The 25,535-nt window shown below is 39.9% G+C and overlaps 1 protein-coding gene across 1 annotated transcript in view; it reads left to right on the top strand.

Moving 5' to 3' along the window:
* Positions 1-25,535, top strand: part of MSRA (methionine sulfoxide reductase A) — a 301,044-nt gene that overhangs the window by 109,233 nt on the left and 166,276 nt on the right. Inside the window, exon 2 of the mRNA XM_082305437.1 lies at positions 9,189-9,257. Within this exon, the coding sequence (XP_082161563.1) occupies positions 9,189-9,257 (69 nt within the window). The remainder of the gene's footprint in view (positions 1-9,188; positions 9,258-25,535) is intronic.

Raw genomic sequence — 25,535 nt, 5'->3', positions numbered from 1 at the left:
CCCCACACATGGCTGCTGTAGCCCGTCTTCCCCACGGCGGAGGCGGGCTCCTCCATCCAGCCTTTGGCACTGCGCAGCCTGCTTCCCTCGTGGTCCACAGCTGCGTGACATACCGCTTCCCATTAGCCCAGGCACGGCTACAGGCGCAGCTGTTCAGCCTCTAATCTGCAAACCCCAGTAGACTGGGAATTTCAAAATCGCTCTTTCTCCTCCTCTGCATCTCCACTGCCCTCTTCTAAGAAATGAATTCATTTTCATTTTCGAAAACACATTTTCCTGTCATTGCTGTTGGTACATTTCCCAGTAAGAACTGCAGAACAAAATCAGCGTGCGGTGATCTCGCCTTTGTTCGTTAGACAGAGCCTATGTTTTTTGAGGAGTCCATGTGTTTTGGGGTCTGAACTGACACACTGTGCTAGGACGCATCACTTTTGGTAGCATCAATCAGTTTCTGTGTAGTAATCTGTTTGATAGAATGGATGCAGCAGAACAGAGTGTGTCACATTGTGAGACATCATCTCCAGAATACATTTCAAAACTGTTTTCAGCTACCACTCTTCCTTTCCTGACCTATTTTAATAAGCAAAGTTATTTATTTTTCAACAAAATTTCTAATTAATATTTTCCGTTGAATGATATCATGCTTTTTTAATAATAGTTGGGAACCGGTGTGTGAGAACAATAACACAATACTATGATTAGTTGTAGGCAGTGAATTACCGTTACGTAAGTGACCTCTCTTTTTAATTGGTAATGAGTTGACAGCTGATCTCTACTGACTGATGGAGGATGGAACTAGAGAAAGGAGAGGTGAAAGAAACCCCGTAGATCATGTACGCCATCTCTCTGCCGATGCTGAGAACCAAAATGACTTGTCAGAGTCGGAAACATAAATGGCTGGGTTTGGGCAGCAGTGTCCCTGTGCTGAAAATATCCTTTGGGAGGCAAAGTGATTTGAGACGTAACACTTTGGGTTTCATCTGATATGACATTAGACTTCCTTATTACACAGGAGCTTGCAGAACTGACAGTTCCGTTCGTTGAACTAGACCTGAAAATAAAGAAGAGCTTCTATTTCGTCACCAGCTATGAAGAATTTATGGACAAAATTCTGCCATAAATTACACATCTAATACCACTGTTAGCTCCACAGAGGCCTGAAGTAGAGCAGCCCTCTCCCTCTTGTGCCTCTCTTTAGTCCTCTAAGAGCGTGCCCCTGGTGAAGCCATGCTTTCATGGATTTTTCCATTGAGTAGCTTTTTGAAATCCCCAAAATGATGAAGAGAAGCTCCACCTTCAGGGACAAGGTTGAGTGGGTGGTTTTAGACACTTTAGCTTGGAAATGGGAGGATTTAGTAGGTAATTCCTATTCCTTCAGCGTCACTACCTGCACGCTTTCTCTTTAACAGCCAGACTTTCCCTCTGTCCTTTCCAGATCATTGTGAAACCATCTTAAAAGCATTTTCTGATATCCAGCAGATCTTGGGAGAGGGGACAGATATAAATAAGGTGAAAGATTTCCCCTCTGTCTGAAGAATTAAGGATCTGGTTCAATATTAAGGACTGGAACAATCCTATTCTTGTACAATTTATAAAAACCTCCTATATGATGTAATTTGGTACGTAGTACATGCGTAACACCTCTTGGCATACACATCAGATACCATATTAGAGAACTAAACCCTTTTTTTTAAGGAAATATCTTCCAGGTTATGAGATAGGTAGATGGTGAAAAGTTCTGCATTTATGCTTTTGACTGAAAGAACTATCCGGTTTACTCCTAGAATAACCGACAAAGCAATCCCTATAACTGTTTTGATCAAACTATCAGCCATGCCTACTGAGAATGATAGGACAAAAAAAGAAAGATTCTGGCTCTGTGACAGCTAGGCTTTCAAACCAGAATTTAGTCAGATTGACTTCAAATTGGATGAATCAATTGTTCAAAGATTTATCAGAGAATTAGTAATTTAAAAAAAATAGAAAGATTTAAGAATTACTGTTAAAAGATTTAACAAGGGTAAGGTACAGTGAAAAAAAAAAAACAAACCAAACCTTCTTAGGTTTAAAAAGTCAGGCTTCAAGGCTCGTATTTAGGTATAGAAATGAATGGCCTGTTTTTCAAAAGTACTGGCCAGCTGTGGCTTTCAGTGAAGTTAACAGAAATTCTGGAAGCCCAGAAGTTTTCAGAATCGGGTAATTTACTCAGGCACCTCATTTTAAGCCCAAGTGCAATAAAGGTCAGGTCCCTGTTTTCTAAGCCAGGTGAATGAAGTGCAATGAAGCTCTCATCAGATAACACGGAAATATACTGAGATGGAGATCTGTTTTAAAGATCTCGAGTAAGTTTTATACTTGGAAATGTGAATAACACATTTCTTACTGCCTTTTAATTCCACAGGCCATGTAGCCTAATGGAAGTGTCCCTTTTAGTAGTTAGTTCACTGTTAATAAATTAAGTGCTGCCTGTAGGCTTCGATGTAGTTACTGCAAAGGATATGAGAATTTGAAAAAATGAACAGGTATCTGGTTCATTCTCTGTTGACATGTGCTGGTTAAATTAAATGGTTAAATTAAAAGAAAATATTTGTTTGGAAGATACGGGTAAGTAAGGCTAATTTTGCTTCCTTTGAACTGAGTTTTCATGTGTCACCTGTGTTGAATTTTTACCCAAGGGCAGTGAATTCCTTGTTTCTACTTCTTTAGCTTAGGATTTCTTCTCTTTGGTGACACTTTTACTCACTACATGTTAAATGGTAACACTGCACTGCCAAACTTCCACCGTTTTTTCCTAAATGTTGCAGTCCTTCACTGGAAATAAAAATTAGATAATTTCTTGTTTACAAGACAGAAAAGAAACCCACTGGCCTTCAATTATGTACTGTATATTGACGGTGCACAGCAGTAAAAAGTGTTATATGAAAAAGCAGTAGGGGATGATCAGGCCTGATAGTCCCTGTATCTCGCAGTGGGTTACCAATCGTGCCACGAGGAGCTTTTCCTGAATGTCTTACTTCTGACAAAGCATTTCACTTGTCCTGTGCTACGCGTTAGATCTGTTGTTGCTTCAGTTTTCAGACTGCCGATAATTCTCTCTTCTCCTAAAGCAGTAAAACTTTCACAGCCATCACAAGAGCAATGAATCTGATGTCTTCTCACCGTAGCATTCATTTTACTGTGGTCTTGCTGGAGCGTACAAACGCCGGCACCGACGTTAAACTTGGGCATTCAATGAATTTTTAAATAAAAGAGCACAGCAGCTGTAGGTAACAGTGAAATGCCATCAGTCTGTCTCCATGTTATGAGTTTTCAAACGGTGTCTGTCATCCTACTTTTCATTACTTCGCTTTAGAGAGGTGGAGTTGTGACTGTGAATGACATACTGCTCTCACAGCCAAAATTTAGGAGGCATTTAAATAACTTGCTTATTCAATGCTGAACATTTTTCTTTGCTCCTCTTTATGTAGATGAAAGCAGTTTTTTTCACACAGGCCTGGCTCTAAGTTTTATGTCCCTTTATTGCCTCCAAAATTTTGTTTAAAACGAATATGGCAACTACGCTAAATATTATATGTACACGCCATGCACAGCTAACGCTCTGGCAAGTCAGCAGTGCTTTTATGTTTCTTTGGTGCCCATCTTGCAACTCTTATGATATATATTATGACTTATACGCCACTTTTGGAAATAATAACCACTGAGTTACTTTTATAACTGTTTTACAAACTTGTATGCCCCGATCTGCTTTCTCTGTTATCTGTCTGAGATTTCCAGCCCCTCAGAGATCTTGCTACCGCTTCTGAGTGCGTCTTTGGTGTAGCCGATGGAGAAAAAACCTCCACCGCGGTGGTGTGATGGAAAGTGTAGGAAAAGGTGCCTAAGGCAAAACAGAAAGGGGAAAGGAGTCGTTCAAGCAGTAGCTGATTTGCTTGAGGAAGTTCCTCCCTCGCCCCATCATTGCTTATCCCTTTTCCTCCTCCTCTCCCCACGGACCCATCGTGTTTGTGCTGGGAGGAGATGGAGGAAGCTCACGGTAATTGGTTAATCAGCTATTTTCAATTCAATTCCTGGCTGTGCTTACCATGGAAAATTAACAGTCCTTGTGTATAAATATGACCCCTGCTCCTGGATTAATTTGATTATGTGAGAATCTCAGTTTTCATTTAAAAATAATAACTTTCTGGCTGCTCTGATAAAACAAGTTTGGATATGGAGTCTAAATATTCCCCAATGGTTTAAAAATCAAAAGATAAATATGAAGAACATACAAATCTCTTACAAATAAAAAATAAATGTTCTCAAATCTTTATAACAATTGCTTGAGATTGAATATTTTGAGACCAGAAAATTTCTGATTTTCACTCAGTGCTGGATCAGCATTCTCTGAAAGCCAAATCTTTTTAAGCAGCTTCATTTGGGTCCACAAATAGAGAACTCAGGTTCATTAATGCCTGTGGGCATCTTAACCTAGAGTTCCTCGCGGATATCTTCAATTATGCAAAATGCCTTGTACAGACTTTCTGCACTGCTGATTTCATTCTTGGCATAACTTTCGTTTCATCTGTACTACTGTGAGAGAGGATTTTGCTTATGAGTGACTGGCTGCTCTGCGTTAGACCATTGCTTTAATTTTGTGAATTTAAGAAAGAACCACAAACTTCAGTCTCTAATAATTGCAAGTTCGATTCTGTTAAAGGTCTGATAAGTGCTATAAATTTTATGGCAATGACTTTCTTAGGAATCTAACTTAACTTTAGGCAGTGAATTTTTATTTAACTGAGCTTTAAATTTCCTCTGGGCTTATAGCAGAACAGTAAATCTGTTCAGAACCTAAGTCAGGCTGGTTGGAAAGGAAATATTTTTTATAAAACTTTCTCATTTGAACATCTTTTGTTGTTAAATTTATCTGTTACAGGTGTGATACCATCGACATACATGGAACTGTGAAGATAAATGAAGTGTATACTAATAAATTAAAATGTGCCAGAGAACAGGTCCAGGCACTGGAACTTGATTGTCCATGCTGGTAAATTGCTAGGATAGGATCTAACATGATTTCAGCTCGGCTAATTAACACTTTCTCAAATAGTTTCTAGATATGACTTGTTTATTTTAATAGTTTACTCGTACAGATACAGCTTAATCCATGCGTGGACAGAACTTTACTTGAAGTTAGTGAATTTTTAGCAAAGGGCAATTGTAGGACTATGTTAGAAACTATGGAGCAATAGGCTGCAAAGTCTCAATAATGCCAAAGAAATATTGAGGACCTATTTAGCAACTTTTGATTATCTTTCCATACATTACGCAGTTTCACAGACACAGAGGATCTGTGAAGGATTATTTCTATAAAAATCCAGAGAATCTAAGGAGAGCGGGCCAGGCACTGCACCTGTCTAAAGCAGACTTTGCCTGAAGCTAAAGTTGAATGTCAAGACCTCCAGGATATGTGTGGCTTTCAGCGCGTACTAGCTCTGTTCAGCAGGGAGCAAAGTATGTTGTAGATAGCTCTCAGGCTTAGTTTGAAAAACGGTGAAGAGAGTTCTTGCAGTTGAGGATGGAGCAGCATTTGACAGTTCCGAGACGAAGTCCCCCGTTGTTTGGTTGTGAACTTGCGTTCATGAAAATGCTGACTGCTTGAATATTAATAAAACAGAAATAAAAATTTATTCCTTACCAGTTGGCTTTCTGTTGAAACCTTGAGGATCAAGACGATCAAGAAGATGACATAAAGACATTGATGTCCTCACGATTCTACTTTTCCAAGTGCCTGAATACTGTTGTAGTCCACTGAAGGATTAACCCTGTAAATATTGACAGTATTAGGGTGAAACATGTTTTCACCACGAGGAAGCTGAAGTTAACTTCAGTTCAGTATTCACTGATAATCTTTCCATGTCTCCGTAACAACAGGTTTTATCTTACATATTGTAAGCCCTTGTCCCTGGAATGACGATGAGTGTGAAACAGTCGTTTATTCTTTCTGTGGGCAAGTTACAGGGAAAGTACTTCTAATTTTTTCTAATTCCATGGGGCCAAAGTATTCTGATTTTTCTGGAGCTACTCAATCCAATTTGTAGGTGGGAATTAAAGCTTATGTTTTCACAAGAAAAACTGTTCAGTAAAAACCCCCAAACTGCAATGTTCTTTGAATAGTGTACTTGTGGAGAGGCTCTTTATACTATACGTTGTTACTTTCTTCCTAAGGTTGCATGTATGTTTTGTGAATGTCCATGTAAATTTTGTTTATTTTTCACTAGTGCATCTAGGCAGGGGGCAGGGAATACTGGAAAAATTATAAAACAAAGTATGAATGACAAGAAAATGAATTATTTTATCTGGCTAAGATCTTTGAAACAAAAGTATGAAGGCATTGGAAGACAACTTGAAAACTCTGGAAATATTACTTTCATTCAAGCCCATCTCACCTCTAAAAGATTAATTTTAATTTTAATATATTGAAAGCCTCACCGTTTGAAATGATAACTACTTCGTACATCATGTATGTCATTCACTCTTTAAATGAAGGCAGCTATCAGGGCTAGGGGAGGGTTGGTTTATTTGATCTTGCATGGTGTTTCATAATTTTTCTGGCTGTTCGCTCATCTCAGATGGCTGTAGATCATGTTAGTAATACAAGCTATAGCTAACGAGGTTGAGACCTTGTATGGCACTGGTCATATTACTCCCACTCTGGAACCTCCCAACAATTTCCTTCCTAAAGGCCCTCTCTTGGCTTGTGTGGCACAGGGCATTCAATCTTCCTCAATGCAAACAATTGACTTCATCGCTCCAATTGCAGATAACCCTCATTTTCCCTCCCATTGACTGTTGATAAATGTTCGATGCCAGCTGGGATTAGTACTGTGCTATGCCTCCCTGCTAATGAAAAATATTGCTTTCAGAGAATTCACAAGGCAATCCCATGTTCTTAATTTGCCCTGTTTTATTTCTCACCAGGTTCTGTACTACAGGAAGTAAAATAATGCACGTACTGAGAAAATCTCTTGGCTTTCTCCCTGGAAAGTATTTTGTGAACCGAAACCTGTATTTTGAGTTCAGGCGATTTTATTTCTTTCCACCATTGTTGACAACAAGTCTTAGCAGATCAAGAAATGAATGTGGAGATGCCAGTGAAAAGGATTGGGAATATTCTGTTGTGGATCTGTATATTTTATTTTATTTGGAGGTTGGAGAGCTCATTTCCAGGTTATACATACAACCCTGATTATACAATAGTGATAAGCCTATATTATCACAAGGAGTAGAATTTTCTCTGTGCTCAGGGAAGTACATTGGGATGAAAGAGAAGTACATTGGGATGTGAAGAATACATTATTGAGTTTGGAAACTGAGCAGTTTCTAGCCCCTGGGAGCCATCTTGTCACGGAGGGAGTAAAGCCAGGCTTCTACTATTTTATTACACAGAAATCATCCCTGTGAGCATCAGCGATGCCGTAATATTGCACCTTCCCGTATGCTTTGTGTTCCTTGAGACTGAAAATCTCGGTCTTGATTTGGCTTTTATGCAAATGCTGTGTATAGGTGTTCTGTCTTATGTCCTCCTGTATACTTGTGCAAGGATGTATAACTTAGTTTTAAATTGCAGCTCCTGATGGCTGTAGCTCATCTGTCTGCTTCCACAGACCAGATTTCCCAGAGTCCAGCTGCTCTCTAGAGAAAACGGTCTTTCACTTGAGAGTGGGTAGCCATAATGGCTAGAAAAGGACCGTTTAACTAAAGTAAACCTCAAATGTACCGGCTTTTCAGTTTCCATGAAAACAGCAGATGCTGTTTTGCTAATTTTGTGTCATGTGTCAAGCTTTCTAAGAAAAAGGGAAGAAATTTGGCCATAGCATAGAGGAAGAAAAACACCTCCCTTGTGGAGACCTGGCGGGAGCTGGAAGGTGCTGGGCCTGCCGACTCCAAGTCACTGAGGACAATTGAACGATGCGTTTTGGTTTGCATTTCATGCTCCTCTGCCCTTCTTGATTAAGCATTGGTTAATGGAAGAGCAATTACGTTTGATCTGTTACAGTGGTTTCCAACGGTGGCAGTAATTTAAGAGTGTTAAAACAGTCCAAGGTGTGACTGCTGTAAAAGACAAACTCTGTATGGTCTGTGGTGAATGGATGTGGCATTAGAGTATGTTGGATAAATATTCGTTTTAGTGAACCTCGCTGATTGTATTGGGTGTAAATGTCCAGGTTTTGGTAGCCTGAGGGTTGCAGGGGCGGCCTCTGTGAGGAGCGGCAGGGGCTGCCCCACGCCGGACGCAGCTGGTGCCAGCCAGTCCCAGCCGGTTCAGCAAGGCCCCACCACAGGACACAGCTGAGCCCGTCAGCGATGTTGGTGATGCCTCTGACAAAATACATGTAAGAAAGGGCAAAACATGGCACGGCAGCGAGGAGTGAGGAAAAAAGTGTGAGAAACAGCCCTGTGAGCCCGAAGGTCAGAGTCAGGGCTGGAGTGAAGTTGAGCCTGGGAAAAAGGGAGGTGGGGGGAAGGTGTGATTTTAATTTGTCTTTGTTTCTCACTATCCAAACACATGTTAATTGGCAATAAATTAAATTAATTTTCCCCAAGTCGAGTCTGGTCTGCCCGTGATGGTAACTGGTAAGGGATCTCCCTGTATATTACCTCGACCCATGAGCTTTTCCATCTTGTTTTCTCCCCCTGTCCTGTTGATGAGGGAGAGTGAGAGAGCGGCTGGGTGGGCATCTGGCAGCCAGCCAAGGTCAACTCACCACACTAGTGCAGAAAATACACCCAGTTCGTGCTTGATCATATAAAAATCCTTGCGCTTGAGCACCAACGCATCCTAGCAGCAAGAGAGAATTATGATTTCCCTGCTTTTTCTGCTTGCATAAAGAGGTTGCTTTCAAGAGTGCTCCTCCTTTGACAGTGATTGCTACTGTATATTGCTCTGTTTGTGTATGTCGCGTTAGTATCAGCTGACTTGTCTTAACCACTAAACTGAAATGCATCTTTGGTTTATATCCTGGGACTTGTCGTTGGTATTTTGAAAAATAGACTCAGAGAGCATGAAGTTCCAGATATTACTGAATTATACAGGTTGGCTTTCATAAATCAGACTTCAGGTTTCAATAGAACTGTAAGAAAAAAACAGTCGGTTTTATGCAAAGCGTATATTCTATTACATTTTGATTTTTTTTTTTTCTTTCCAGATAAACATCATGTCAATGGAAACAGAATGGTAGAACCTTTCCCAGAGGGAACACAGATGGCTGTATTTGGTAAGACATCAGTTTTAAAATAAAAGCTCTGAGCTGTATAGTGTTACTGCATGCCAAATTTCTTAATTTCAGCCTGAGTCCTCAGAGTTTCAGAATCTGGGCTGCTGTTGCCATTTTCTAACAGTCAGCAAAAGCCACTGATCATTTTGGGAAACGTCCATGCCCCAAAAGGAGTATACTGAAAGTATTTTTCTGTGTTACACACACAGAAAATTTAACCCCTCATTTTGTTCCATAAAAATTCTAAAATAATAGCTTTTTATGTATGATAATTCCTGTAAGATCATTCATTAGTTTAAACAAAATTCTGAAGATGATCCCTGATTCTCCAGACCTTAAGTCATGCAAGCAACTCAAACTGTTGGGTGGAAAGCTTTATCTGCTGTACTTGCAGAGCCGTCACCATCTATATACCCCAAACTCAGACCTGCTCTTTTGTGCTTCACTTTGTGAATAGTCCTGTAGACTTCCCGCTGGGTGCCAACAGAGCTGGAAAGGTGGCCAGCTGTAAACGAGAAGATGTTTAATTTCATTGTATCTATGGTATTTTCTATGAAAATGTCATTCTTTGAGCCCTTTTGTAAAACTTGAAAAAAGTGTTTCTCTGAAGAAATTAGTTACTTCTGGAAGAAAGAAACATCCTAAAATAGATCAGAATCACCAGCTTTTTACCAAGATATGAACTTTACCCAAATCTGGGAATTGTCAGAGCTGTCATTTCAGAATGTGCTAATGTTAGTCCTTAAGGGCAAGCCTATGGAATTTACTAGAGAAGAAAATAGTGGATTTCTACAACAATTATTCTTAAAACTTATTGTTACAAAGAATGAAAAATTTCCTAACCCTGTGTTGAACCATAAGATTGTATTGTTTAAGAAGGATATAATTCTCTATTTACTTCTACAGGATGGTATAAAAGTGCCTTAGGAAATTTATTATATCCTATTAAATGTTTATCTATCTGGGTTGTTGAAGTAAATATTAAATTACTACTTGATACACCTGCTATATCATCTAGCCTGATGGAGTTCTAAATCATAATAAGTGCAGGTCAGGTATATAAAGCAGTCATCGCGATTTTTGACCTGGGCCCGTTCTAATAACACGTATATAAATTTTGGCAATCACAAGGCAATGTGTGTAACAACAAATTTGTAAAAATGGAGAATGGAAAGCAGTGATTCTGAGAAGCAACGCTATATAAACGCCCAGTATGATGCAACAAAAAGACTAAATGCGGCCTTCAGATATGAAATCAGGGATATTAGTGAGCAGGCATTAGCAGGCAATTTTACACCTGCACGCAGTTTTTCCGAGACAGATACGAAAATACATTTCGCATTCTATTGAGCAATTAGACAGAATTTATTAACAGCAGCAACAAAAAGGTGAAACACTGAAACTATCAAAGCAACCAACAGAATCTGCGTATCATCATGTCTTCAGATACGGACTGGGGCAGGTAGCAGGTAGCCTAACCAGAGGTTTCAGATGGCTTCGGCTCACCAGGCTGCCAGCTGCCAAACGCGAGGGATGGAGGTGTCCTGTAGTCCTGCGGTGTGGATGTCTCGGTAGTCCTAGGGCACCCAGAATGAACCCAGATACTTGAGTCAGGCACCCCATTCACCCCACGTGCTTCCTGCATCAATAGAAACAGTTATGCGTCAATAGAAAACCCATTATTGATCTCCATAAAGGCAGAGGCAGTAGAAGTTATCTTCCCTACATGATACAGTAGATCACATTAGATAACCTAATCATCCCACCTGATGTTAAAGATTATGAATCTGTACTTTACAGGAGAAAGTAGCCTATGTCAATGTGGCGCTTTCTGTTATTGAGCTTAGCAATGGTGATCTGGTCTAATTTATAAAAGTAAAAGACATAGCATAAATATTTCAAAAACCCGAACAGTGTTTGAAAGTTCTTATGTAGTAACGGTCTACATATTTATCTTGAATGAATTGTTGATCTTAATCTATTTTCAAAGAGATCTGTATTCACATCTGAAATATTTAGCAATCCTAATGCAAAGGACTAAGTTATCCATGGGCACTAATTTATTACTCCAAAAATTTTGTTTTCAATTGATTATTGCAAAAAAATCATAGTAAGTAAGTGTTATCTTTCCTGTGGAACTAATGTTTCTGTAGTTGCCATGGTTGAAGAGGAGAAATGGTTTGTGAGTGTCACCCTTCAGTTACCATCATGGTTTCTTCAGGTTCTCTTTAGAGTTCCTCTAATCCAGTGTTGTCTTTCTGCCAGCATCCCCTTGTCTGTGGATTTTGGCAACACAAAAAAATTCTTGGAGTGGTGGAATGAGAGATTGTTTGATAATTTTTTTGGAGCTGAGGGAAAACGATTGTGTGTTACCTTTTGAGTTTTAAGGTTAAGATGGATGTAGAGATTCTTCTTTGAATTTCTTACAGCAGGCAGGGTCAGGTTCTGGTACAATCTGATATTGATGCAGTCTTCACAGTTTAAATCTTTTTAAAGCTCCTCCTTTATTTCCTGCGTGATGGTCAGAGCAGTTTTCCAGTGGTTGTGGTGGGTGTTGGTGTGAGTGCTTCTGTTGGTTATACCACTGTTGATTGTACACGATTTGTAAAATGTCATAGATAGTAATATCCTACCTACAGAATTTCATTGGAAGAGCGCAAAATCTTATTAAACAGCCTACTTTGAATCATCCCTGAGGAACTCCATTATATTTCTATCAAGCCTGGTAACTTTCATCATTTTTTAAATTGCCCTAGATTTTCCACAAGACTGTGATTGCAAATGTTGGGCTAGGTGGTGAAAACTCATGCTGCTGCCATCTGTGCTGTGAATAAATGGAAAACCTACATGTTCTTAGGTTTACTATTAGACCTGAAATATAATAGTATACAAACATGACTCTGATGATAATTGTTGTCATTTGTTGGCATTGCCATCCCATTCTGATATGTGGTATAGAAAAATGGAGCTACCTCCAAAGGGGCAGTGTTTGTTGGCCCCATGTGTGGGATGAAATGAAATGGGAACGAAAGGAAGCACTCAAGGAAGAAAACAATTATCTATTAGTAATCCTTCTCCTCAGATTGTTACTCATCCTAACCATGTATACTCCTGTTAACAGCAAGTTCTTTGTATTTTAGGTCTCTGTAAGCTAGGGGGAAGAAACCGAGCTACTCTGAGCTAGTAGACTTTCTGACTCCACCTTAGCAAGAGAGGGCTTCTCACACCTCTTCTCCAGAAACATCCTTTAATCCTTTTTAATTGGGATTGCACAGGGACAAGTCTCGAAGAGCAGTAGTTACTGAGAAGTAATTCCTCTTCCTTAAAAAGATCTACAAAAGCTAAAAGATGGTAAATAAGCATATGATTTTGTAGATATAGCCTACTTGCAGTGAATATTTAGATTCACCACTAAAAATAACAGTATAAAATGTAATGCTGGGTTGTAAACACGAATCCTTTTACCTGCTTGCAAAACGCGGTTAGATTGCATTACATAGCTCCATCGTCTGCAAAACCTCCTTCAAGATGCTCTTACTAATGCTGTGTTATTTACTTAATGATACGACTTTTTTTTTGATCAAGGTGCGGGGTGAATGTACACGGGTCACTGTTCCAGCAGCTTTCCCGTCTATAACAGAACCTCACAGTTTTGAAAAGACTATTTAAATGATCTTGAGATTCTCCGGTTGTCTGTTTAGCATCATTCAGCTGCCTAAGATACACCTATTGTGCATTAGAACAAAGAAACGCGTCCTTGTTTCTACAATGGTGAAAAAGCTAGGTTTCAAGGGTGAGGGTGACTCTTTAAAGGAAATCTTTTAATGCTAACCATCCAGTGACCTCTTAATCCAGTTTCCATCTAATATCGAAGCACTAAGAGCACGGGAGGTGCGCAGGCACTGCTCACGGCCTCGCCGGAGACGCTGTAGAATGCTGTATCAAAAATGGTTGTGGCCCTTGGAGTGAAGAGGGGGGTGTATTCCCAAGTTCAGTGATTGAAACAGATGAAACTCTAGATGTTATGTGTTTGTGTTACGGATGGGAAAGTAGAAGCCATTCAAAAAATGCCTGTCCAGAAAGTTTTCTTGTAGATTTTATGGCCATAGATATTTTCAATTATAAGTATCAATCAATCAAAAAATATTTTGCCTGTAGTGACTGATTTTGACCCAAAACCTAACCAAAAGTCAAAACCTGAACATATACTAAGTGGTTGATAATGTTTTGAAAAGAAGCAATTTAGGGTCTAAAATCAACTTTTGGACAGAGGTGTGAAAAATGACAAGAAATGCTTCAAAGCTGCAGAACATATGCAACTTTCAATAAATTAATATTTCCATCAGTACCATTATAATTCTCTGCATATTTAAAACACATTTAAATGCACTGCTGTATTATGCTCAGAAATATTTCTGATCGACGTTTCTGAGATTTCAAGTGCATATTTTTCTTATCAGCTGCTGCGAATGCAAGACTCCAGTTTATCCCAGAGCACCTGTGTATTCACTGTGCTTTGTATGCTACCTTATTTCTCTAAGACGAAGCGTTGTGAATGTGGTGCGTTCATAGGAGGGCTCTTATTTACCTTCAGTAAAATCTGGCAATAGTTTAGATTTGTAATTATAACATTTTTTAAATATAGGACTAAATTGTGTTGTATTTGCTTGATATATACTGGCTGGTAATGGGATTATTGGTTTCTCAATGTAAACAAAATATAGACAGAAGTAGGATGTTAAATAACGGGTAAGATCTAATTACAGACATTTCTGAGTTGGCAGACAGATCCACGCTTGTTCACCTTCTGCTCTGCACTTATCAGACAGCAGCATCTTCCAGAGATTCTGTAGAGCCATCTTCTTGTTGTACTTTGCCCGGGTTATTACGGCCTGTTGAGATTCAGAGATACCCTACGCATTCCCACAATTCCCGCTGCTTCCAAAGGTTATTTAACAACGCAAACAGGATTACACCAAGCTTGGCCGGTTAGCCCCGGCAGAGCCAGGGTTTCTCAGCCCTTGCATGTGGCCCCTTCAGCTGTCCCTGCGTGCAGCATCACGCGATGCCTATGTGCGTGGCTGATGCTGCTGAAAGCTGAGCTCCTCAAACGAGACCTGCTCTTGGGTGGTTCAACCCTTTCTAATAAAAGCTTGATCAGGGCAACTTTTCCACTAAAGGAAAATAATTTCACTTGAAAGTGGGATGATGTATTTAAGAATGGATCACTATATAGAGTTTCTTTTACTCATTGCTGAAACAGCTACTGGTGGCCACTTCAGATAAGAAAATGTGTTTGGAAGCCTTTTGGTCCGACTGAATTACATTTTTATGATGAGCTCTGTTCTTTTCACCAGGAAAAGGAAATCACAGGAAACAAAGTTTGGACCACAAGAGAAATACCGTTTTTTATAGACAATAAAAAAAGAACAATTTTTCCCTAGTGCTCAAAGAAAAGGAAGAAAACTTTAAACCATGCTACATGTCAGAAGATATTATATCTCTATCTGAAGAGAATATAAGACTTCATGATGTTGAAACAGGTGTGTGTGCTGTGACCCAAATTGTAGGAGAAACATCTACAGCAATATTACCAGATGTTACAAGGATCACATTGTGGAAGAACTGAGAGCCAGAGGGAATGTCTTCCAGAAGGGATTCATGGTTCTCATGCTAATTCTCTTTCAACAGCTTGGAAAAGCGAAGGAAGTGTACTAACTGGCTGGGTTTGTAAAGCACTGGAGTGTTAATGCTGTCCCCTGTTCACAAGGTGGTGTAAAAATGGACACCGAACTTTCGGCAGTTCTGGATGGAGAACTTAAATCTGTGAAGACATTGTATAACAAAAAGGGATTGCCGAAAGGGACACTGCTCCGTCCCTAAACCAAATCATCTTCCTATTCTTGCCTTTGCAGTATGTTTATTACTGAAATATGTCTTTATTTCCCATTTGCCTTTTTTATCTTCTAGATACTGACTTATGGCCAGTGTCTTTTTGGTGCCTCTTCCAGAGAACTGAAACACAACCCGGTTCCTTGCCTGTGCTGTCTGGTCCTGGTTCATCCTTATTGCCACCAGTGCCTAAACATCCCCTTCCTTGTAATCTTGCCTGAAGTACGATGCTCTGGTTTGCTGGTCAAAGCTTCAGGGGTTATGTCAGCCCTAAGAACTGCCAGGAAGGGTTCTCTGTTTAGGATTTAAGAGTCTAACCAGGGAAGCCCTGAACTGAAAATTTCCCCCTAAGCCTGTTGTAAAATAAGGTGATAAACACAGAAATAAACATAATTTCGGGACCTTTTAAAAATAAAAATCTTAATATTCCATTTCTCTTGTCCTGTAGCGTATTGTAGGCATTATGCATTAAATGCTGGTGCTCTGATTTGATAGCATTGGGCATCAGCTCTGTGGCGGTGTAAATGGCCAGCTGCAGAGCACTGTGCGAGACAGACCCAGCTAAATACAAAATGCTACAGTCTGCTTGGTCTCTGCCAAGGACGTTTCCTGACATTTATAAACACTAATAATAAATACTAATAAAATATCCCTAATGCAAAGTGAAAGCTGTCCTTGATCAGCACAACCCTTCATAAAATTCTTTTATTTCAAAGGATCCACATCTCTTTTTCTTTTTGCTTCTGAAAACAAAAGTAATGTGGCCTTCAAACACAATATCTGTCCTTCTCCATCAGGGACTTGTTTATGTTAATTTAGCTTTCTTGAGGTAATGAAGAATTTAGCTTTGTGTGGATTTCCACTTAGAGTGTGTATAGCACATTAGTGAAGATCCTGAGGTTTTTAAAAGTCAATCAGATTGCAGCTTTTCAATCAACATCATTCACCTTAAAACGGCCATTTAATTATGTTTTGGGGACTTTCCCACTGAAACGAGTAGAAGAGACACAGTTAATTTCCATGGGTTTGGGGATAAGGCTCAGTGATCTCCAACGGCAGGAATTGTCTCTAACATACATTTTATTTTCTATGCAAAAAGCCAGCAAGGGCACCTAGATTACTTTAGCAATGCAAAAGCCTTGCAGAGAAGTAATTTCTTGCCAATGATAAATAGGGATATATCAGTGACGAGGAGGAACATATGCTTGGCATCATTCTGAGTTGGTTTAAGTTTGAAATAGAAGTAAATTATCCTGTTAATGACTAGAGGCTGCCCTCATCAGATTTATGCTGCTTTGCGGGAGATATATGTGCCTATGCGTGCGTGTGTTTATGTGCTGGGATATATGGTATACGCATACACATTTACCATCAGCATTTATCCTTTGATTCCTGTTAATAAAGCACAGAGCATGGTGACATAGCATAAAACACACGGAACGGTGATGATTTATTGTATTCAGCCATGAAAAATGTGATGCTAATTGTCAGTAGTTACAATAGCCGAGGAAAAATAAATCAGGAGGTTTTTGGAGGGATAAAATTGTGTTGTTTTGGTAATTTTGGACATACTGAGACATTCACAAGGTATTGTCAGTGCATCTTACAGATCCTAATGGATTTATCTTTACAACACTGCTGTCACAGACTGACAATATTAGAACTGGGGATGTGAGACCGAGCAAATAGGGTCCTATATTAAAAAATATGGATTACTTATTATTGGGTTATTCAGCCTGGGATAATTTAGAGTGAATTTCCTGATTTTCAGGAGTTTTTCTCACCTGATGAAGTTATCGGTGATCTCAAAAAATATATCATTAGATATCTTGCTTAAAATCGAAGATACAGAACTCTTCATCTACTTTTAAAATACTTGCTCAGAAATGCTCCTGAAACCTGGGGGAGTCAACTGGAATCTTTATATTGATCTCATTGGTGCTTTCAACTCATTGGGCTGGAATTAATCCCAATAGATTTTAGGTATGTAATCTAAAGGGGTCTTCAAGAATTTCTCCCTAGTCAGGGAAAACACGTTTGGAGGTCAGTTCATAACAGCTCTCTCAGGAAGGAATAAATCACGCTCTGTAGGTGCCTTGTTCTGTCAAACGCTATCTAAACAACTAGCTTAGACTAGGGGGAATTGATGCATTTGCATAAATATGTTGCAAATGTTCTATGCCATGTGAGACGTCCACAGGGGGCTGGCAGGGATGATCCAGGTCTCACAGGAGATCCATCCTCTTGTGAACCAGGAGATGAAAGCCAGATAGGTTTACCTAGGACATCCCAAACGATATGAGCTACCTGTGTTTAGGGATTCAATGAACGTATAAAGACATCTAAATATAAGTGTAACATGTATGTGAAATTGTCCTTGATCCCCAGCTTCCAAGGACATGGGTCTCTACCTTTTGTCACATGTGCCCCTCTTATGCCAGTCTTGTGCAGAATTGCTGCATGAGGCCTCTCAGCTGACACCAGACGCCTTTATTTATGCAGCCGTACCGAGCCCCGGGTCCCCACTGACCGTCATGGGAGCTTGGACACCTCTTGTCACATGTGAACCCCTCTTTGCAGAGATCTAAATGTCGTTGTTCAAGTCTGCCTGCTGAAGCACACCCTAGAGGTCTCTATTTCAGGTGCCTGAGGTCAGCTGAGAATTGCTTCTGGAGTATTTCTCACAGCATCCCTTACGTCCCAGTATATGCCAGGTACAGTATTTACCCCTGTATTTAGGGAATTGCCCTCATTATTAGATCATTTTCAATGGCAATCCATGCTGGCTAGTACGGGCTCTCTGCTTTTTCTGGGAGACACGCACAAGTCTTGTCTTTAGAAGAGAGTGAAAACTCCACCCTTTAACAGGGCCAGACAGCATTTTGTTCCAGATTTTTCTTCTAGAATACCACCTGGCTTTGCTCTCTGGGCAGGACGCACTTTAGAAATGAAGGTAAAAACACCCTTCAACATCTATAAGAAAGAAATAATACGATCAGTTTTTCAAATAAGTTACGAACTAATCACAAAAAAATTCTGATTTGAGTTGAACTGTAAGTAATTTTGAAACAGCCGTAGTTATTTGTTTGTGAGCCAGAGAAAACAGCATGCAATATGTCAGGCTTTGAGATAAAATTTATTGGTGTGTCATTGGCTTAAATCCAACATTATGCTCATAAATAATATAATCCTAGTGTGACACATTTCTGCTTGAACCTTGACTGAAAATTATTGAGAATCATGTTATGAATTATGTAGTAGCAGTCACGCATTCAAGTCAAAAGGATATAACTTGAGTGAAATGCTGAAGTGTATTTGTAATTGGGTACACTATCTAAAGACGCATAGTTGCAGAAAGGGCAAGGTGTCTTTCTGTGTTTCCAAAGGTATAACGTGGAGCCTCGCCGCAGACTCAGGCTAATGGTCATCCAGCTTTTTATTGACTCATTCTTCTGGGAGGGAAAGTCCGATGTGGCTGAATGTTGCTGTCATCTATATCACTCTCTTGTATGCTATTAGCACCATCTTTTGTCTCTTCATTTATGCTAGCTTCATATGACCCAAGGCTCCAGACAAACCTTGACAATAATATAGAGCCCAGCTGCACAGCAGGATGGGAGTAACTCAGTGTTACTCAGTGGAATGGGCCTGACAAGCCAAGGGAGGACAAACATAGGGGTTTAAGCATCAGAAGGGTTATCCTCAGACTCATCAAGTGCGATGGTGTTTATCCCTGTGGCAGATAAAGAGGTTATCATCAACTGTTTGCTTTCTGGTGCCCAGTAAACCCAAGATCATTTTGTTGTGCTGCTACATTAAAGATCTGGGCATGTTTTTTTGATGTGGAAGGACTTTTGGTAGCTAACAAGGTCCCTCTTCAAACCATTGGGTAGTGTGCTGCTTGGCTGTAGTGGTTATTTCTAGTCTACTACAGAAATTCACACCTGGGTTCTTCTCTTTTTTTTGTCCTTTTTATCTGCATACTGCTTTGTTCCCAGGCTGTCTTCTGGAGAGAACCAGCTGGTTGCCTTTGAGATGAGACCTGCATGTGGTTCTGGGAATAGTTCATCCTGGGTACCACTCCTTCTAATCAGGCTGGGAAGCAGAGTGAAATTTCACTCCCTCTGCTCTATACTATCCCCCTATGCTTTCCTGGCAGGCCTTGTGTCCTCGAATGTCCTGATGTGCTCTCACGGCATGCCCCAGTGCATGCAGCCCCCACCCTTGGTCTTATGCTATAGAAGCACCACTCTTAATGGACTGACACTGATTTGAAACAAAACCCTACATTGAGAAAATGGATGTGCACATGTACACACAATGCTCATTATGCCTTAGTGCCATAGGTGAAATGTGTTTGGCATGGTAAATGGTTGAACAAGGGCAATTCCCGAAATACAGGGGTAAATACTGTACCTGGCATATACTGGGACGTAAGGGATGCTGTGAGAAATACTCCAGAAGCAATTCTCAGCTGACCTCAGGCACCTGAAATAGAGACCTCTAGGGTGTGCTTCAGCAGGCAGACTTGAACAACGACATTTAGATCTCTGCAAAGAGGGGTTCACATGTGACAAGAGGTGTCCAAGCTCCCATGACGGTCAGTGGGGACCCGGGGCTCGGTACAGCTGCATAAATAAAGGCGTCTGGTGTCAGCTGAGAGGCCTCATGCAGCAATTCTGCACAAGACTGGCATAAGAGGGGCACATGTGACAAAAGGTAGAGACCCATGTCCTTGGAAGCTGGGGATCAAGGACAATTTCACATACATGTTACACTTATATTTAGATGTCTTTATACGTTCATTGAATCCCTAAACACAGGTAGCTCATATCGTTTGGGATGTCCTAGGTAAACCTATCTGGCTTTCATCTCCTAGTTCACAAGAGGATGGATGTAGGACCATGTTTCCCATCTCAGAGCTTTAGCTTTTCTTAAATTTCCTAGATCTCATGCCATGGTATATCCTGAAAACAGGGAACAGCAGTGTTGCATGAATAAATGAAGCCAGGCCATGAACCACCTGTGGTACAGACATATTCAGCCAACTGGAGCTGACTATAGTGTGAGAATTTAGCATCTGTGAAGAATTCATGCATACTCCTGACTTTTGCTTGTTCTAGTAGTGTACCTTCAGACAAAGAATGCATTTAAGTGAAGACTTTTAATATGGATTTCCTCTTGTTGGCCAATATCTTCTGTATCCTTTCTTCTTGCTTTCGTCAACAGACTTTTGAATAGGTCACCAATTCCTTGGTGCATGTGACAGGGCCAAAATTTGTATTTTTATAAGGTATGTTTATACTTGAATTTTTTAAATCTTCAGTTAAAATATTGCCACTTACCTCATTTTAAAACTAATCTTTGTCCCCTCCAGTTGTTTGTTCCAGACTACCATTATTTATGCTTCACGGTGCTATAGACCAAACCCAAGGGTAAATCAAAGATGTTTGTAGCCTTGAGGCAGTTTTGTTGCTTTAACAGACTTATTGACTTTATACAAATGTTTTCCCAAGAATTCAAGGTACTAATGTAGATCCAAACTGTTTTGGAGCGTGTGCTGGAGCTTACAGAAGTGCTATGTTGTTTGGAACCTAGGGCTATAAGAGTCTTTCAGATCTCAACCCGTTGTCTTCTCCCTGCCTGCAGCCTGCTGTGAGTCTGCGGCACTTTGCTGATGGCTCCATCCATCATATTTTGCCCCCAAACTCCCTTCTTATACACAGTTTTAGGAGGAGGGTGGTATATGGATTTAAACTGATGCCTAAGTATGCAGTTCCTTTCCCTGTTGTTGGAAAGTAGAATAGGAACAGGAAAGAGAACAAAACAGAGATCATCAGTATGCCAGTGTATAACCCATGGTTTTTCCGTGTGGTGAATGCTGTGTGCATTTCTGCACCGCTCAGGTCACAAGAGATCTAGCAGAACTGAAAAAGGTTCGGGGGGCAAAAAGGGTGATCGGACGTATGGAGCATCTTCTATACGAGGAACACTAGCACTAGTCAGTGTGAAAAAGAGATAACCTAGTGGGGTATGAGGAGTCTGCAGAGTGATGATAGGCATGGGGAATGTAAAAGGGAATTGATTTTGCAGAATATCTCCCCTTATAAGAAGTAGGGGCCAGAAGAAAGGATGCAAGTAGGAGCCAGTTTCAAAATAAATCAGAAAAGTTGGAATAAAATAAAAGACTGTTGGTCTCCTTGCCAAAGGATTTTCTGCATACAGAAGATTTCTCAGGTTGAAATGGGGCCAGGAGAAATAGCTGGAAGAGAGATCCACTGAGAGTTATTCGAACCGCAGCAGCCTCAGGAAATCCTGCAAAAGTCGGAGACTGGGACCACAGTGCTGGCAAGTATTGTGTGTATTTGCCCTTTTCTTATTCTTCCCTGAGTGCCTGCTGTCATCAACTGTGAGATGGCTCCCTACACATCATATAGGTATATATCACCTATCATATCGCATCGGCTGCTTTCTATTATTAATTAATTAAAGCTGTGGGGTGTCACATAGCTAGAACCTGTGTGCTGATCTGAAAATACAGGAATCATTGTTGAAAATGGTGTTGAAAACCATGCAAATGCAAGCCACAACTGCCATTAGCTCCCTGTTGAGAAAGATTTGCAATGAGAAATAGTAAATTAAAGATGCATATGAATCTTTTTCTGCTGGACAATAAAGTTGGGCAAGTTTTGAAAACTTGGTCTGCATTCTAGTAATTGCACCTAACCTGCTTTGAAGTAGTATGTCAAAAAAAAAAACCCAAAGGAAACCCCAAAGCGACTGATTGCACATTGAATGCTGTAAAATAGGCAACAGCTCTTTCTGGACGGAGGTCTAGCTTGGCAGGGATGTGAGAGATGCCTGTGCCTCTGCGCTTGGGAAGCAGGCGGGCTGAAGGCATCGCACGGAGGGACCTCTTGCTGCTTCCACCCCGCGGCAGCCCAGCTCTGTCTCTGTGACGGCGGTACGTGAGTTATCCAAGCCCGGCTGGATAGCTACAGATATTCAAAATACATTCGTACAAGGATCTCTGACCATGGTTTGTATAAGCTAATTTATTATCCGCTTCAGTGTTCACTCAGTTGCATCTCAGGCGCGTCTGTCATGTATCGCTTATGACTATAGCATTATTCTGAAATGCAGTAGTCGTAAGCGCTACATATTACATTGCTTTTTTAAACATTTGACTGATTCAAAAAACAATTTTAAAAATTGCTGATTCAAAACCTGTGAAGAAAGAGGAAAATTCTGCTGCATACAAAAATAAGCGTATCTTTACCTCTTCGAAGAGTTGCTATACAACGGCCACATCCAACTTCATGGTAAAGATGGGAATTTCCACCTTAGATGGCTGCTGTGCAACTGCCGTGGTGCTTCTTTCACAAACGGCATATAATGTCTATAGCATATTATGAGGCTCTCGCAAAAGCCAGCTTTAAGGTTAGAGAGGCTGCTTATTTAAGCGAGAGCATGTTATTACAGCCCTTAAAACAGCCAGAGGCTGTATGCCTCATGATGCCCCTCTAGCTTAATATTCTGCCACCCACAGCCAGAGAGCGCAGGACGTTTAGAGGACATCTAAGAAAACCACGGGGTTGGAGAGTGAGCAGGTCATGGACTTCGCTGTGCGTAAGGGCGATTCCTTTGCCGAGCCATCAGTGCAGTGCAGACACTCTGCCTCAGCATTTATTAGAGACACTTTATTTTCAACAGTGATATACCATGGTTTTTGGGAATGAGTGCATGTCGAGTACTGCGGAAATGGTAAATGACTAACCGCCTATCTATTTGGCCTCTGTCTGCTCCTCTGGATACAAATTAGTTTTTCTATAACAATCTTCTCTGGTATTTTCTTGAGTAATTGTCTTTTTTGGGGGGTGGATAGGAAAGAGTTATTCTCTTTTGCAAGTCAGAACATACCATAATTTTATTGGCTACTAACAGATGAGAAAATAACTCTTGGAAATTCTATATTTCCATTAAGGACAGCTGTGGTTCAAAATAGATTAATTTTAATGATCTTCTAGGTACACTTAGAAGACATTTATTAGTTTGGGCTTTTATTGGAAAAGGGTTAAGGGTATGTTTCTGTGGAGCTGGGGAAAGGAGGACTAAAGGGCTGCTTGTTGAATTGGCTTCTTATTTGAACGTAATTATTTTTTGCTCCTGAGCAATTATAGATTGTAAGTTTAAATAATTGTCAGGGTGCCTACAGCTTTCTATTGTTGTTTAAAATCTAAGGTTATAAATAAAATAAGTAATATGAGATTACTTTTTCTGAATGCGTCTATGGCAGTTAATTTAACTTAGCAACAGTTATCACAAAAGGAAAGAAAAGGCAAGATTTCTATTCCTTGCAGTAAACAAACTTTGTAAACAAGTTATTATTTTCTGCAGCATAGCCCTAAAAGTGATTCTTGTTTTGCTGGTAACAAAATGTTTGTGGTGCTTTGCTTTTATAATAGTAGAATAGATTTTGTTTTGCTTCTGCGTGTTTCAAGCTCCCTCAGGTTGCCGAGAGATTAGAGAGATTTTCACAAGACAAGGGTAAGGCTTCGCTATTATTGCAGAGATGAATTTATATGAAAGATACAGTTTCAAGAGAATCAAATGGATTACACAGCCCCGATGACATCTCTTATTTTATTTGTACATCAAGTTCTACTTGAGTAGCAGAGCACTAAAGTGTGTCAAATGACCGAGGATGATCTAAAATGAATCTCTGCGAAGTATTGGAATGCTTAGAGCAAAGGAAGATCACAAAATGATTTGAAAGCCTCAAATCAATGACTGAACTAAAGATGTGATGCTTTGCAATGAAGCAAATAATCAGGTTGATGATAGGACCATGTAGCTCTATCTCAATCTCTTTCACATATTCTTGTACCAGAGGTTCTTTTTATCCCTAACAGACTTTTGAAAGGTAATATGTTAAGAAACTACTCCCTTCTTCAAAGGAGATAGAAAAGTGGCTAGACTGAATTTATCTCTGCACAAGCTGGCATGGTTTATTGACTGTATCCTTGGGCATTCTGCTGTGTTAATTCAGATTAAGATTTGGTTCCATTTTTGGACACTTCGGAGGTTTGCAAAGAGCTTCGGATGCTTTTATTCATGCTTGTCACATTTTCATTGATCCAGTAGTTTATTTTGTAAGGGAAACTAAAAAGAGTAAATAGTTAAAGGAGTCAGAATTTTAACCATAAACCCTGACATTTTTTTCTGTGTCCTTGGGACACTTCAGTCATCATCGTTGTGGCCAAGAAACATCAGGTCCCTACAGTACTTCTCAAGACTCCTCTTTAATCGATTAGACATGAAAGACATGCAATTTTAATCCAAATATTTTGCACTTAAAGACTGATTGTTCTTACTTTGTGAACAGCACTTCTTTTCTGCAGGTCATATCCGTTTTTGGTGCAATATTGCTTTGCATGTGATTCAGTTGTTTGTGGAAAATGATGCCCAATTGTTCCCAGCCACGAGCATTCACCCAAATCCTCAAACATGAAAGGAAACGTGTTCATCGGTTTCCAATTCCTGAATTGTACAATTTGTGACAGTTCTCTTCCATTTTTATGGAATGTACCGATATGAATGGCCCTGTAAATAGAAAACTAAACTTTTGGGGAGGTTGCTGTTTTGTTCTGCATTTGTACCCAGAACCCAGCACAACGGGATTCAAATCTGCGATGAAGGCTTTTATCTGCTGTGGTTGTGAAAATAGCAATACCACTAATGACAGAAGCAAGCCTCGGAGAGAAAATCTTTTACAGTCTGCATTCAGGCTTGAATTCCCAAAGCTTCCTTCTCATCTCGTTTTTCCCAGTTCTACACCTGTCTAAATAGAGTGGAATCGATTACTTATACAGTGCCAAGTAAACAGAATTCGTTCCGTTTCATGAATGAAACTTGATCAAAGAACAAAACAAATTTTTATAAGATGGAAATCTTCAAGAGTAAGACATTGAACCATTTTTTGGATGACTTGTCTATTTATTGTTAAACATTTTTGATTTGTCCCATGCCTAATCTTGACTGGTTCTGTCCTCAACCTAACAAATATCAAGACCACCAGTTGGTATATCTGGCTCAACATGTTAAAGCATTCACAATGCTCCGATATATTGTCTGTATTTTTGGAAGCAGTTCTTTATTTTGTCTTATTTTCCACATGATGATATTGCAGCTATATTCCACTGACAAAAGACAAATAAGATGAAAGCTGCTACATTTTATCTAGACAAAGTTTTACTGAAGAATACAAACCAATCAAAATATGGGAAGGAACAAGTTAGAAAATGCATGGTTTCATCAAGTGGTGTTTCTATCACCCAATAGTCGTAACGTGAAAAAGAGAGATTTTAAACAAAGACCTGTTAGTTG

This window comes from Platalea leucorodia (genome assembly GCF_965183815.1).
Source record: "Platalea leucorodia genome assembly, chromosome: 3".
Lineage (NCBI taxonomy): Eukaryota > Metazoa > Chordata > Aves > Pelecaniformes > Threskiornithidae > Platalea > Platalea leucorodia.
The sequence above is the reverse complement of the archived record's forward strand: the minus strand, read 5'-3'. Positions and strand labels throughout refer to the sequence as shown.